The sequence below is a fragment of the Suncus etruscus genome, chromosome X (genome assembly GCF_024139225.1).
Source record: "Suncus etruscus isolate mSunEtr1 chromosome X, mSunEtr1.pri.cur, whole genome shotgun sequence".
Taxonomy (NCBI): Eukaryota; Metazoa; Chordata; class Mammalia; order Eulipotyphla; family Soricidae; genus Suncus; species Suncus etruscus.
This window is the reverse complement of record NC_064868.1, coordinates 63,149,532-63,162,436: the sequence shown is the minus strand read 5'-3', so window position 1 is coordinate 63,162,436 and position 12,905 is coordinate 63,149,532. Positions and strand designations below refer to the sequence as shown.

General features: G+C 36.3%; 1 protein-coding gene across 1 annotated transcript in view; it reads left to right on the top strand.

Moving 5' to 3' along the window:
• Nucleotides 1-12,905, top strand: part of HDAC8 (histone deacetylase 8) — a 171,792-nt gene that overhangs the window by 77,563 nt on the left and 81,324 nt on the right. The window contains exons 8-9 of the mRNA XM_049767414.1: nucleotides 2,508-2,680; nucleotides 5,415-5,509. Coding sequence (XP_049623371.1) covers nucleotides 2,508-2,680; nucleotides 5,415-5,509 — 268 coding nt within the window. The remainder of the gene's footprint in view (nucleotides 1-2,507; nucleotides 2,681-5,414; nucleotides 5,510-12,905) is intronic.

The following is a 12,905-nucleotide window of genomic DNA, read 5'->3' as shown; positions in this document are numbered from 1 at the left end:
TAGAACTCAAGTTATATTCCTTAATTTTCTTTCTTATTTTTGCTGATCCTGTTGGTTGGCTACCACTGTTACTGTATCTTTAAGATCAGTGGTAAGTTTTTGGCTGCCTCCATCCTTTTGTTTGGCTCTTTTATTGTATACTTTGTTTGAGCTAATATATTCTTCAGACCTGTGATATTTGAATTATCTTTTTCAAAAATTTTGTTATTTTTCATGTTAACCATTTTGATAATTTAACTTCCTCATCTTTTTATTTAAGTCAAATGTTAAGCCTGTATTGACTTAAACACTCAGTTTTTAATGCAGCCATTTATAATTGCCTTTCTTTGTATGATTAAAATTATATCCATGAATGGTAAAACTGGTGGCTTTTTTAAATCAATTGCCTAGGTTTTGCTACATGTTATAACCCATTTTTATCCATATGTCACCATACCTGAAGTAAAAATTCAGGAGTATGTATGTGTGTCTCTTTAGGATGCAATCTAAAAGAAGAGCTACCTCTGTGGAACTTTTCCTACATTTTTTGGAAACGCTGATTACTTTTTCCTCTATACTATCACAGATATATTATTTGTTGTTGTATTTTGTTTATTATATTGATAAAGTCTGTTTTCCCTTCTGTTCTGAACTTCATGGAAATAAGAACTGCTTTATAGCTCTGTGTCCTTGCAATATTTGTTATCATTTTATACTGGACACACAGAAGACGATAAATGGACATGAAGGAATAGAATTTTAAAATGTAGGGAAAGATCTTGCTTGTTCTTATCCACAATAAGCTGGAAAACTTTTTAGATCAGAAATCATACTTTCCCGTTGTGTCTCCTGACAGCAGTTGATAGGGGTTTCTATGTGTGCAGATACTCAAGAAATGTTAACTATTTACCTAGCATGTCTTTTCTCTATACCCAGAAAAAAAAACACATGGAAGAGAATAGGCTTAAATAATCCTATATTAATGATCATTAAATGACTTTTTTACCTCCACAAACAATATTTGCATATGCATAAAAATCAGACCAACATTTTTTTTTTCTCTTTGGTTTATGGGCCACACCCGTGATGCTCAGGGCTTACTCCCGTCTAAGTGGACAGAAATCGCTCCTGGCTTGGGGAACCATATGAACGCCGGGGATGGAACAAAGGTTCATCCTGGATCAGCCACGTGAAAGGCAAATGCCCTACCACTGCACTATCGCTCTGGCCCCCAAAATCTTTTGAGTCACCAAATTTGTCTGCAGCTGAGCTCATTTCAGTAGTTTCAGTAGACTTGTTTCATATGCATTTGGAGTATCACAATTATCTTGAAATTCTTTTTTTGTATTTCAAGAAAAACTCAGTTTCTCTGGCTTTGCTACAATGTTATAATTTGACATGTTGATTATTAAGGGGGCATTAACACAAGTTAACTCTACATTTTCTAAACTCTAAAGTATGTTCATTTGCACTTGTGTATATGTCCCTATAACAGTAACTCGGGTCCTTGAGGACTGGTATGTTTTTGTCTGGGAACTAGATTGTATTCCCCTGGAGATCAGGGGCATTATAATTCTAAGGAATGTATCTGGACACTGTCAGAGCTCAATGTATATACTACTGAAAGCCTGACTAAAATCATATACCACACTATTTTTTTCTCTAATGCGATCTATATGTTGCAAAAGTTGTTATGTTGATTTGATAGCACCAAAAGATTTTATCCAAAATATGTTCATTCTTACCCACCATAACTTTTAGGATACTGTCATATTTCTTATTTCTACCAGATATCGTGAATCCCTTCATTTAATACCAGTTACCCGTGAACTCAAGGTTGCATTGCATATCCCAAAAGTACTTTAGCGTAGTTAAAAATAATCCAGGGGCTGGAGAGATAGCATGGAAATAAGGTGTTTGCCTTACATGCAGAAGGACGGTGGTTCGAATCCCAGCATCCCATGTGGTCCCCCGAGCCTGCTGGGGGCGATTTCTGGGCTTAGAGCCAGGAGTGGCCCCTGAGCGCTGCTGGGTGTGACCCAACCCCCACCCCCGCCAAATCCAAGTAAATAATTCTCTCATTGATAGCTAGGTGATAAACTTCAACTATATTTGCAATCTTAGATTATCAGAAATAATTCTTAATAAGTATTCAGTGTATATGCATTATTTCTCTGGAGTATAAAATACAGTAAATAGAATCACTTAGCCTATAGTTATGGAAGTCAAATTAATTTGAATGTTTACAGGAAGTCTATGTTTTAAAAGATAAGGACAAATTCAGACCTCATTGAGCATGGAAGTAGAGGGATATTTTCTCTTTGTAAATTAGGCTTATTAGAGTATAATTTTGAAGTAGATTACCCTTTATAAATAGAAACTTTGATGAGCCTGAAATGTTGGAGTTTTTTCCTTCATTAATTGCTGATTAAACTAATTCTCCAACTGACAAACAATGCTACTACCTAATCCTAAACCAAATTTACCCTTATTTTTCTAACATTTTGTATCCTTTCTCTTTTCTACAGTGTACTCAAGGAGGTATATGTAGCTTTTAATCCCAAAGCAGTGGTCTTACAACTGGGTGCTGATACAATAGCCGGGGATCCTATGTGCTCCTTTAATATGACTCCAGTGGGAATTGGCAAATGTCTTAAGTACATCCTTCAGTGGCAATTAGCAACACTCATTTTGGGAGGAGGTGAGTAAAAGAGAATATCAACAGGGGAATTTGTTGACCTTCCTTCACATTTTGTCCATTGATATTGAGAAAACCTTGTCTTTATTAGGTGAAATTAAACCACCCTGTCCAAATTCTATCTCAGTGAAAGTTGTCACTTTCACGATTCAGCATAAAAAAGTACTCTAATGGACTTCCCCTCAGCATAGCATGCACATTGATGCTTTAAAATTCTGAAATCTAATGAAATCCTAAAGCAAAGGTGCAATAGTTATATGTGATATCAGATCTCATTAATCAAAAAGGAATAGAGAAAAGTCACCAGGGAAATTTCTCTATCTCCTTTCAATCTTCTCAGATTCTCAGGTCTAGTAATCATTTTTGTAAACATATAACTAAAATTCTATCATATATAAGTGGTAATTACTTATTAATGAAATATTAAGCTGAATTCAATTCAATTCTCCACCACCACCACCCCCCAAAAGAGCATGTACCTGTTATAATGAAAGGAAATTAAGAAATGTAGAATCTCTTGGGCATTTTTGCCATAAGGGTGTACTGATGTTTTATATTACTTAAGGATCAGAAAGCTATAATAAGTCATAGAGGTATTTACATATTTGTGAAAGGAACCTTTTACAAGCTCAACTATGTTTGACTATACCTTTGAATGCCCGCAGTCTTTTGTCTACCAGGAAAAATACCTTATGGAATTAATATATTGATTGTTTAAAAATAACATGGTCAAACAGATTGAGTTTAAAATGAATATATTAAGAAAATACTAATAGCTTTTTGCTTTGTCGATCTGTTATAAAACTATAGTAGAGGACATAGTTGAAAGCCTTGGGAAATGAGTGCAATTACAGCATAAACACAAGCCTGAGTTTAAGAAAGCCTCAAATAATAGAGAAAGTAAAATTAAAGGCACATATAAAAGAAAAACTCTTATGTAAAAATGGCAAGAAGTACATCTACATCTACTTCAACTCAAGCAAAAGATAAAATGATATGGGCTTTGTGACATAGCAGGGAGAAAAAACCTGTTCCATAACTGACATCTATGTGAATTCAACTGATGCAAGGCTGCCACTTTTACTTAGTATTCTCAAGGCCTCTTTCCTTTTTTTCAATCCAAAGTATTGGTTGGCTTTTTAAAAACATTTTTTCTTGTGTGATATGTGCATTATCAAAAATAGCCATGTATATGTAGAATTTGATAAGTCATATGTGCACCAGAGATAACTTACTACAAAGAATCTATACTGGTTCTTTGAAAATAAATAATTATATCAAGTAAGTTGAGTTTATAACTTTGGATTTTCCACATAGCATTGTATAGAATAATATATATACAATTTTATTAAAATTTTTTGTGGTTGGGGAAAGGGGAAAAGGATGGGCCACACCCAGTAATGCTCAGGTTTACACCTGTCTCTGCACTCAGGGATCTCTCCTGTTGAGGAGTGCTGGGAATTAGACTCATATTAAGCATGTACAAGGTCTGTGCGTCCTACCCACTTTACTATTTCTCTATTCCCCTTCTCCAAAATTCTTAACTCTCAATATCATATTGATAATTAATGAAGATAACTGTTTCCTCAAATATCAATGGACCCATTGGAACCTAAAATATATTCCCGAAGCTCTTGTATCCATGATCTTTCATATTTAGAAAGGCTAAAGAAAAGGGCCTCTTTATTACCAAATTATTTTGTTTAATTATTCAGTCTCCCATTTTACTAGTAAACTATATCATTGTGGATGATAATATACATAACAACCCTCTCTGAATTAAACTAGAGTCTCATTTTCTTTAGGCTGCAGTGAGGTCAAGAAATCATTCTATGTGCTGGAGCTGACCTTGCATGTGGCTGATGTGGGTTCAGTGTCTGGCATCCTATTTGTTTCCCAAGCCTGCAAAGAATGATTCCTGAATGAAGAACCAGGAATAACCCTTGAGCACTGCTGGGTGTTGTCCAACTTTCACCCATAAAATAAGTAAAATTTTTAAGATTAAGAAATAATTCCATCTGGGAATTTAGCTAAAAGCCTTGTATGGCAGAACATACCTATTTTGCAAAATAAACTAAATACTAGTCACTATAATTTGTCTGCTGAATGGCTATGACAGGTTATGATAGTATGTATCAGAGCATCAATCAATAATCCCCTCCTCATCTCACATTCTTTTTCCTATGCCACTATATTTGTGTTTTGTAAGAAATGGAATTCTGATATTAAAATAAGGAAGTCTGCTTATATTAGAATTTTTCCTTTCTCTTTTCAGTAGGAATTAAGAGCTGTATCTGCTCAATATCTTTCATATACAATATACATATACATATAGCAATAATTTCATTTTATAGAATTGTTGCAAAATTCATCTCACAGACCTTCACTTTATATAGAGCACCTCAAGAGATCAAGGCTTCAGGGATCTCAAACTTAACCTGTGTCTTTCAATGGAATTGAGTTTATAGTTCTTAGGTTCATGTTAGTTTATAAGTATTTATAGGCTGTGAACTTCCCAGTTTGACAGTGTCTGACTGGTCCTCTAAAAGCTGATTACTAGGAGGTTTAAAATATCAAAAAAGGATGATGTTTAAATACAATTCTGCAAACTAAAATGATTCTGTTAGCTCTTTTAATAAAGTATTTTTTCTCCTCTTCTTTACCTACCCTCATTTCCTCTCCTGCTGTTTGTGACTATTCTTTCCTAACTTCACTTCACAATTCTTGATGGAGGCAGGAGGCTATAACCTTGCCAATACAGCTCGATGCTGGACATACTTGACCGGGGTCATCCTAGGGAAAACACTCTCTTCTGAGATCCCAGATCATGAGGTAAGTTAAGGCTATGACAAGTCCTCCTTCTTTAGGGGGAAGACGTCCTCACAATGTCTTCATTCAATACCATTTGGTTAAGAGACACTCCAATAATAGAATGTATAAGCAGACTTTTGTTACAATATATCCAAAGACCTTCTGCTTAAAAAAGTCATCTCAAAGGCAAACCAACTTCAATTTCTCAATTCATTACAAAGAGTTGGGAAGGATTCACCCAATCACAAAAATAACTCTATGGAATATGCACACATTTTCATCCCCTGTTCTCGAAAAAAAGAAGTTTTTAAATGTATAACCTGGATTCTTACCTAATTTGAAAAAGGTTTGTAGGTGTTATCTTGCACCTATATTGTTTAGTGATAGTCTACGTCTCAATGTCTGTTGATATAAAATTGAAGAGACAGGTCTGGTGTTTTCCCCGCACATTGAAGTGGCACATAGAAGTTGGGACAGGATTATCCCAAACATGAAATATTTCAGCCATTTCCCTTTTTTAGTTGCCTGGAATCTATTCCAGGTAAAGATATATGTGCTAGTTTTTCCAAAACAAGTTAATGCAAAGCTGTCTTTAATTTATATTTTATATTATATTATATTTATTATGTATATTTATTATTTTATATTATATTATACTATATTATATTTTATTATATTATATTATTATGTTATGTTATATTATATATATTATATTATATTTATTATATAAGCAAAAAGAAACATTTTTAAAGAAAGCTGTCTGAGATCTGTGAATGTATTGATAATCTATCTGAATGTATACTCATCTCTTCTCACCTATCCCCATACCTAGCAGGGAGTATAATATCACAGATTACTATATATAGCCACGGACCTTACACTTTGTGAAACAGTGAACCAGTACATGTAGTCCCATAATCTTAAGCTGACTCCCAGGAAGATAGGTGGTATTTTGATTATAATCTTTGAGTCCTACCATATGCTAAAATTGTGAACTTGGGAGCATTATGATTTTTAAAAATGCTATTAAAAATTTTTAATTTTGGGCCACACCCAGTGATTCTCAGGGGTTACTCCTTGCTATGTGCTCAGAAATCGCTCCTGTCTTTGGGGACCATATGGAACATCAGGGTATCAAACCGTGGTCTGTCCTCTGTTAGCCATGAATGCCCTACCACAGCCTACTGCTCTGGCCTCTGTTATGATTTTAAAAACAACTTAAAATAATTTTCTTAAAAACAATATGTAAGGTAGACAAAACCATTATATGTCAAAATAAAGCTGGAGGGCTTGCTATAATTTTAGTTTGCTGGTGTTGTGTTAATAAAATCTTTCTTGACTTGTCTTGTTTTTATTTAATATTTGGAAACTATGACTTATAAAGGTACATGAATGAATCGCATTTATAAATTAATATAGACACTGCTATTTCTATGGGAATATCTAGATTTTATTATAAATTATAGCACTGAGACTCTAAGACTGGATCAGGGGAGGTGAAAAGTGAATTCTAAACTACAGAAACCTAAATTGAGAATTGAGTGTTCTATTCCTAAGAAACAATGCAAATCCATATATTCATCTCTCTTAAGAGATTAATAAGTTTTTGATATTGTATCTGATACCTGATGAAGCTATGTACTCTTAATTAGTTATAGGTTTGGACTTTTTAAAGTAGAATTTTTCTATTTTTGTTTTTCCAGATTAAATTAGATGGGATGTTTGTCAGTTTCTTTACAAGCATTTCTTGGTGTATAACAGGCATTTTGAAAATGCTTATTATCTCCTTTCCCTTTTTATTCTACTATTTTTACCCAAACATTTATTATTGTTTCATTATAAATTTTTCCAAATCCTTTTGAATCCCTTATGTCATATTGTTAGCTATAAGTTGTCCAAGAAGAAATAAAGAAGAAATTTGAAATGACAGGTTTCAAGGTATAATAAGATAATATTTTACTAAAATCTGCTCATAATAAACCACACAGTGTAAAAGAACATGTAATCTTTATGTCACAATAAATAGCTATGCACAAATAAATACCCGTGATCCTCTGTAATCTGATCAGCAGCTGGCAAATCAAAATATATTTGCTGAGCACCAATTGTGAGCAACAGGCACAAATGTTAGGTGTTTTAGATGATTAGAAACACTAAGACTACATCTACTACTCAGATAGCCTACAGCAAAGAGTAGCATAAATGCTAGGGAGATATGTGGATACACAAATTCTTTTTTTAATATCTTTATTTAAACACTTTGATTGCAAACATGATTGTAGTTGGGTTTCAGTCATAAAAAGAACACCTCCCTTCACCAGTACAACATTCCCATCACAAATGCCCCAATCTCCCACCTCCCTACCCCCCTCTCATCTGTATTTGAGACAAGCTTTCTACTTCCCTCATTCATTCACATTGTCATGTTAGTTGTCAGTGTAGTTATTTCTCTAACTGCACTCACCACTCTTTGTGGTGAGCTTCATATCTTGAGCTGCTCCTTCCAGTCCTCATCTCTGGAAATTATTTTAATGTCTTTAATTTTTCTAAAAACCCATAGATGAGTGAGACTATTTAGTGTCTAGCTCTCTCCTGACTTATTTCACTCATCATAGTAGATTCCATGTGTATCCATGTATAGGAAAATTTCATAACTTCATCTCTCCTGACGGCTGTATAATATTCCATTGTGTATATGTACCACAGTTTCTTTAGCCATTCATCTGTTGAAGAGCATCTTGGTTGTTTCTAGAGTCTGGCTGTTATAAATAGTGTGGCAGTAAATATAGGTGTGAGGAAGGGATTTTTGTATTGTATTTTTGTGTTCCTAGGGTATATCCCTAGGAGTGGTATAGCTGGATCATATGGGAGCTCAATTTCCAGTTTTTGGAGAAATCTCCATATCGCTTTCCATAAAGGCTGGACTAGACAGCATTCCCACCAGCAGTAAATGAGAGTTCCTTTCGCTCTACATCCCCTCCAGCACCAATTGTTCTTGTTCTGTGATATGTGCCAGTCTCTGTGGTGTGAGATGGTACCTCATTGTTGTTTTGATTTGTATCTCTCTGATGATTAGAGATGTAAAGCAGTTTTTCATGTGTCTTTTGGATATTCATATTTCTTCTTTGAAGAAGTGTCTGTTCATTTCTTCTCTCCATTTTTTTATGGGATTAGATGGTTTTTTCTTGTAAAGTTCTGTCAGTGCCTTGTATATTTTGGATATTAGCCCCTTATCTGTTGGGTAATGGGTGAATATTTTCTCCCATTCGGTGCGTGGCTCTTGAAATACACAAATTTTTATATTGCAGACCAGAAGAAAAAACACCAGACATTTAGAACAATAGCTATGGGGATAGTATATCTTACTTATTGTGATATTATGTGATATCCCAAATACAAAGGGGACACTATGAAGTATGCAAAAAAATCTCTAATATCTGAAAATGCAATTGAAATCTAGTTGGTAAGAAGAATCAAAACTGTGCCTACCATAATCTAGCTCATCCCCTCACTATCTTCACTCTTACATAGAGTTAGTTATTTTGGAGGGGCATACCCAGCAGTGCTCAGGAATTACTTTTGCCTTTTTTCTCAGGGATCACTCCAGCTAGTGCTCAGGATATCAGATGGGATGCTGGGAATCAAACTGCGTCATCCACATGCAAGGCAAATGACAGACGCATAGTAGTTTTTGCTCTTAGTCTTGGATTTTGTTCCTTTTTTGTCCTACGATAAAAACCTCTCTCCTATGCATAACCTTTCAACACCTTTTTAATGTCTTTCTAAGCCTAGATTTGGGCCTAAAATCTATTTTAGAAATACATCAATCCCTCATGATGCTTTAATTAACTTTTTTAATTATTTATAGGTCACCCCTCCAAAAAAACATAATTTTAGGTAGCCAGAGTGGTCATGGAACTTGCTTTGCACACAGCTGATTTAGGTTTGACTACTTTACTTGTGCTGCATACAGTTCATTAATCACCACCAGAAGTGATCCCTAAGCACAGAGCCAGGAGTCAACTTTGAGCACTACCAGATATGGCTCAATAACTCCCCCCAGTTACTTTAGGCCAAGAGGAATAGCACAACGTCTTAGAGAACTGGCAAGTAACAAGGTCAAATTTCCAGTGTCCTATATGTACCAAGTATGAGAGAAAGAGCTCTGTTGTTTGAATATGGCAATATGTTCTCTGTGATTCCAGAGCCACATGTGGTATTCAGCTATAAAGCAGCCAGATGTGTATAGTAACCCCCAAAAAGAGTGACCCCAGTGAGTTACTTTTATAACTAAAAAGATATGGGGACACCAAAACCAGAATATGTGAGCTTTGGTGCACATGCATATGAGCACCGAAGCAATTCCTAGTGAACACCATAAGCATAACTTATATGCCTCAACTAAGACTGTGAGTCCTGGCAAACATGTGTATAAGCACTGAGCTCTAGGAGTGCAACCTTTATAGGCTCTGCTAAGTGTGTGAGTGATATGACCTGTGGTGCAATGTACAGTGAGTACCACAGCCAGGTATGTGTACAACCCCTGTCATTGTATTGACAGTATCAACATCATTGAAGGGAGAGGAAATAATAAAAAAGATTGTTAAGAAAAATAAGGAGGGGGCCAGAGTAATAGCACAGCAGGCAGAGCATTTGCCTTGCATGCAGCCGACCCAGATTTGACTTCTCATATGCCTTCCCAAGTCTGCCAGGAGTGATTTCTGAACTCAGAGCCAGGAGTAACCCCTGAATGTCACTGGGTGTGAAGGGGAGGAAAGAAGGAAGGGAAAGAGAGGGGGAGGGAGGGAATGAACAAACGAACGAACGAACGAATGAAGGACCAGAACTGTGGCAGCAGTATTAGTACTGAGGATTCTTTCTTTTATATAAGGAATTGTGTGAATCCAAGGGCTATAGTAAGATATGGTATTTTACTTTTTGTGTCAGTGCAAATGAAGACATACCCCTTTGTGTTGCTATGGGGAAAGCTGATAGAGATGGATCCAGTCATTCATTTGTTCTGTTAGTGTGTGAAATAGAAAATCTTGGAGTTCTTTTGCTATGTACTGTGTTTGGGGGCCAGAGCAATAACACAGCAGTAGGGTGTTTGCCGACCCAGGACAGAACCGGGTCGATTCCTGACATCCCTGAGCCTACGAGGGGCGATTTCTGAGATCAAAGCCAGGATTAATCCCTGAGCACCGCTGGATGTGGCCAAACAAACAAACAAACAAAAAACAACAATGTACTATGTTTAACCAATTCTCGACTGAGATTTTAAATTACTTCTAATTTTTTTTTTTGGTTTTTCGGGCCACACCCGTTTGATGCTCAGGGGTTACTCGTAGCTAAGCACTCAGAAATTGCCCCTGGCTTGGGAGGACCATATGGGATGCCAGGGGAACGAAACGCGGTCCTTCCTTGGCTGGCACTTGCAAGGCAGACACCTTACCCTAGCGCCACCTCGCTGGCCCCCTAAATTTTTATAGTTACTTCTTTTCATAAAAATATTACATTATCGACCCCCCTGCCGCAAATATTTACCAATCTGAAGAAGGTCAGGGGGTGGGTTAGGAAGATGCCTGGGAACCCACACACCACAAGAAAAACCCAAAAGACAATGGGAAAAACTGTACTTCCAACATAGGCATAAGACCTGTAATACACCACCTCTTTACCTGCCCTCCCCCAAATGTAAGGTAGTCTTTTGCACCACTTTGGTCCCATAAAAATTTCGCTAACTCATTTTATTTCTTTTTTTTTTTTTTTAATTTATTTATTTATCTTTTTTTTTTTAAATGTTTGTCCTTCATATATATTTGTGAGCACATACAGTTTCAATCCCCCCCCCTTTTTTTTTTCTTTCTTCGTTTTTCGGTAGGTGACCTGTGACTGTTATCCCATCAGTCCACCCACGAATACACAGACATTATAATGTAGCACCACTTCCCCCTACAAAGGCACACTAAGTAAAGGGGAAATTTTACATTTAAAAAAAAAATAAAAGAGAGCTCTTATCTACTAGAGATAGGAACTCATAGTTATTTAAAATATAGGGATATCTCCTGCCTTGAAAATATGTCATGTGGAATCAAATTAGACCTCAGGTGATTAGATACCATTCATCCAGCCTTGAACCCTGGATCTCCGACATAGAAACGGCACAGCTCTCCACAACAGCTGCAGGAAACAAACTCCATCCAGGACGGCCTTAATACGACGAGACCAACAACAAGGCCCAGCTCTAACATGATATCCTGACAACGGGGAAAATGCGAACATCTTGACCTTAGAGCAGATTAGCCTACCTTACCAACTAACGACAAGACAAAACCAGAAGTCTTGGCTCCCTTTGGTAGGACAAAAACCCAAGATCGGGATTTACAGATGACTGGCTGCTTGATCCACGACCAAACTGTATACATCTTGGGACCAATAAATAAGCCCTAGTTTAGGGTTTGAACTATGACCTGCACAAGAATCATGATCCCCAGCCCCAAAGATCCGGCAGAGACAATTGTAACGGAATGGGGCTTTTGGGAGCACAAAGAAAGACGCTATCCTAGGTGCCATCCTAGGCTCAGTGCAAAGACCAAGATCATCAACCACAGAAGATGGGTTAAAATGACACTGAGGTAACAGAACCTCTAGAACCACAAAGACTGACTTCATCATAAGTCCCACCTCAGGATCTGTACAGATACTGAGACCTCTAAACACAGAGCAGAAGTCTTCCACACACCAAAGGAAAAAAAAAAAGAAAGAAAAAAAAAAAAAAACACCACCGGGAAAGTAAAGGATCCTGAGCAATGTCTAGAGTTGATCCCATGACAGTATGCTCCAAGGACGGAGAAATCCCATATCTCTTAGGCCAAGTGAATTCTTTTTCGAATGACCCCAATATTTACTGTGCCAGTGCAGGAGGGAAAAAAACAAAAATACAAAAAGCACAAAACCTTGGTTATTTTTTTGATATAAATATATATATTACCTTCATTTATTATTGTTATTATTATTTTTGATTTACCAATCTATTTTGGTCGATTTCTCTGTTTGGGTGTGATTATTGAAAGTGTAGTCCCCAATTATACTTATTTTTTTTATTTATTTTTTTTTCTCTTCCTTTCTTCTCTTTCGTTATGTGCTATGCCATGTTTCTTAATTCAAGACCATGGCGTGATTTTTGTGTGTCTGTTTTTGTTTTATTTTTTTTCTACTTGTTTGTTTGTTTGTTTGTTTTGTCTGCTCTGTGTGGTGCTTATCGATATAGCTGGAGCCCTCACTGGATATTTGACACTTCTTTTGGTACTAGTGGAGTGTGTCACCTACTTTTTCTCCATCTCCCAGATTGATGATGAGAGCCTTTAGAAGGACTCCGCCCATTTTCGGGGTATTAGACTCTTACCCCAGTTTATTG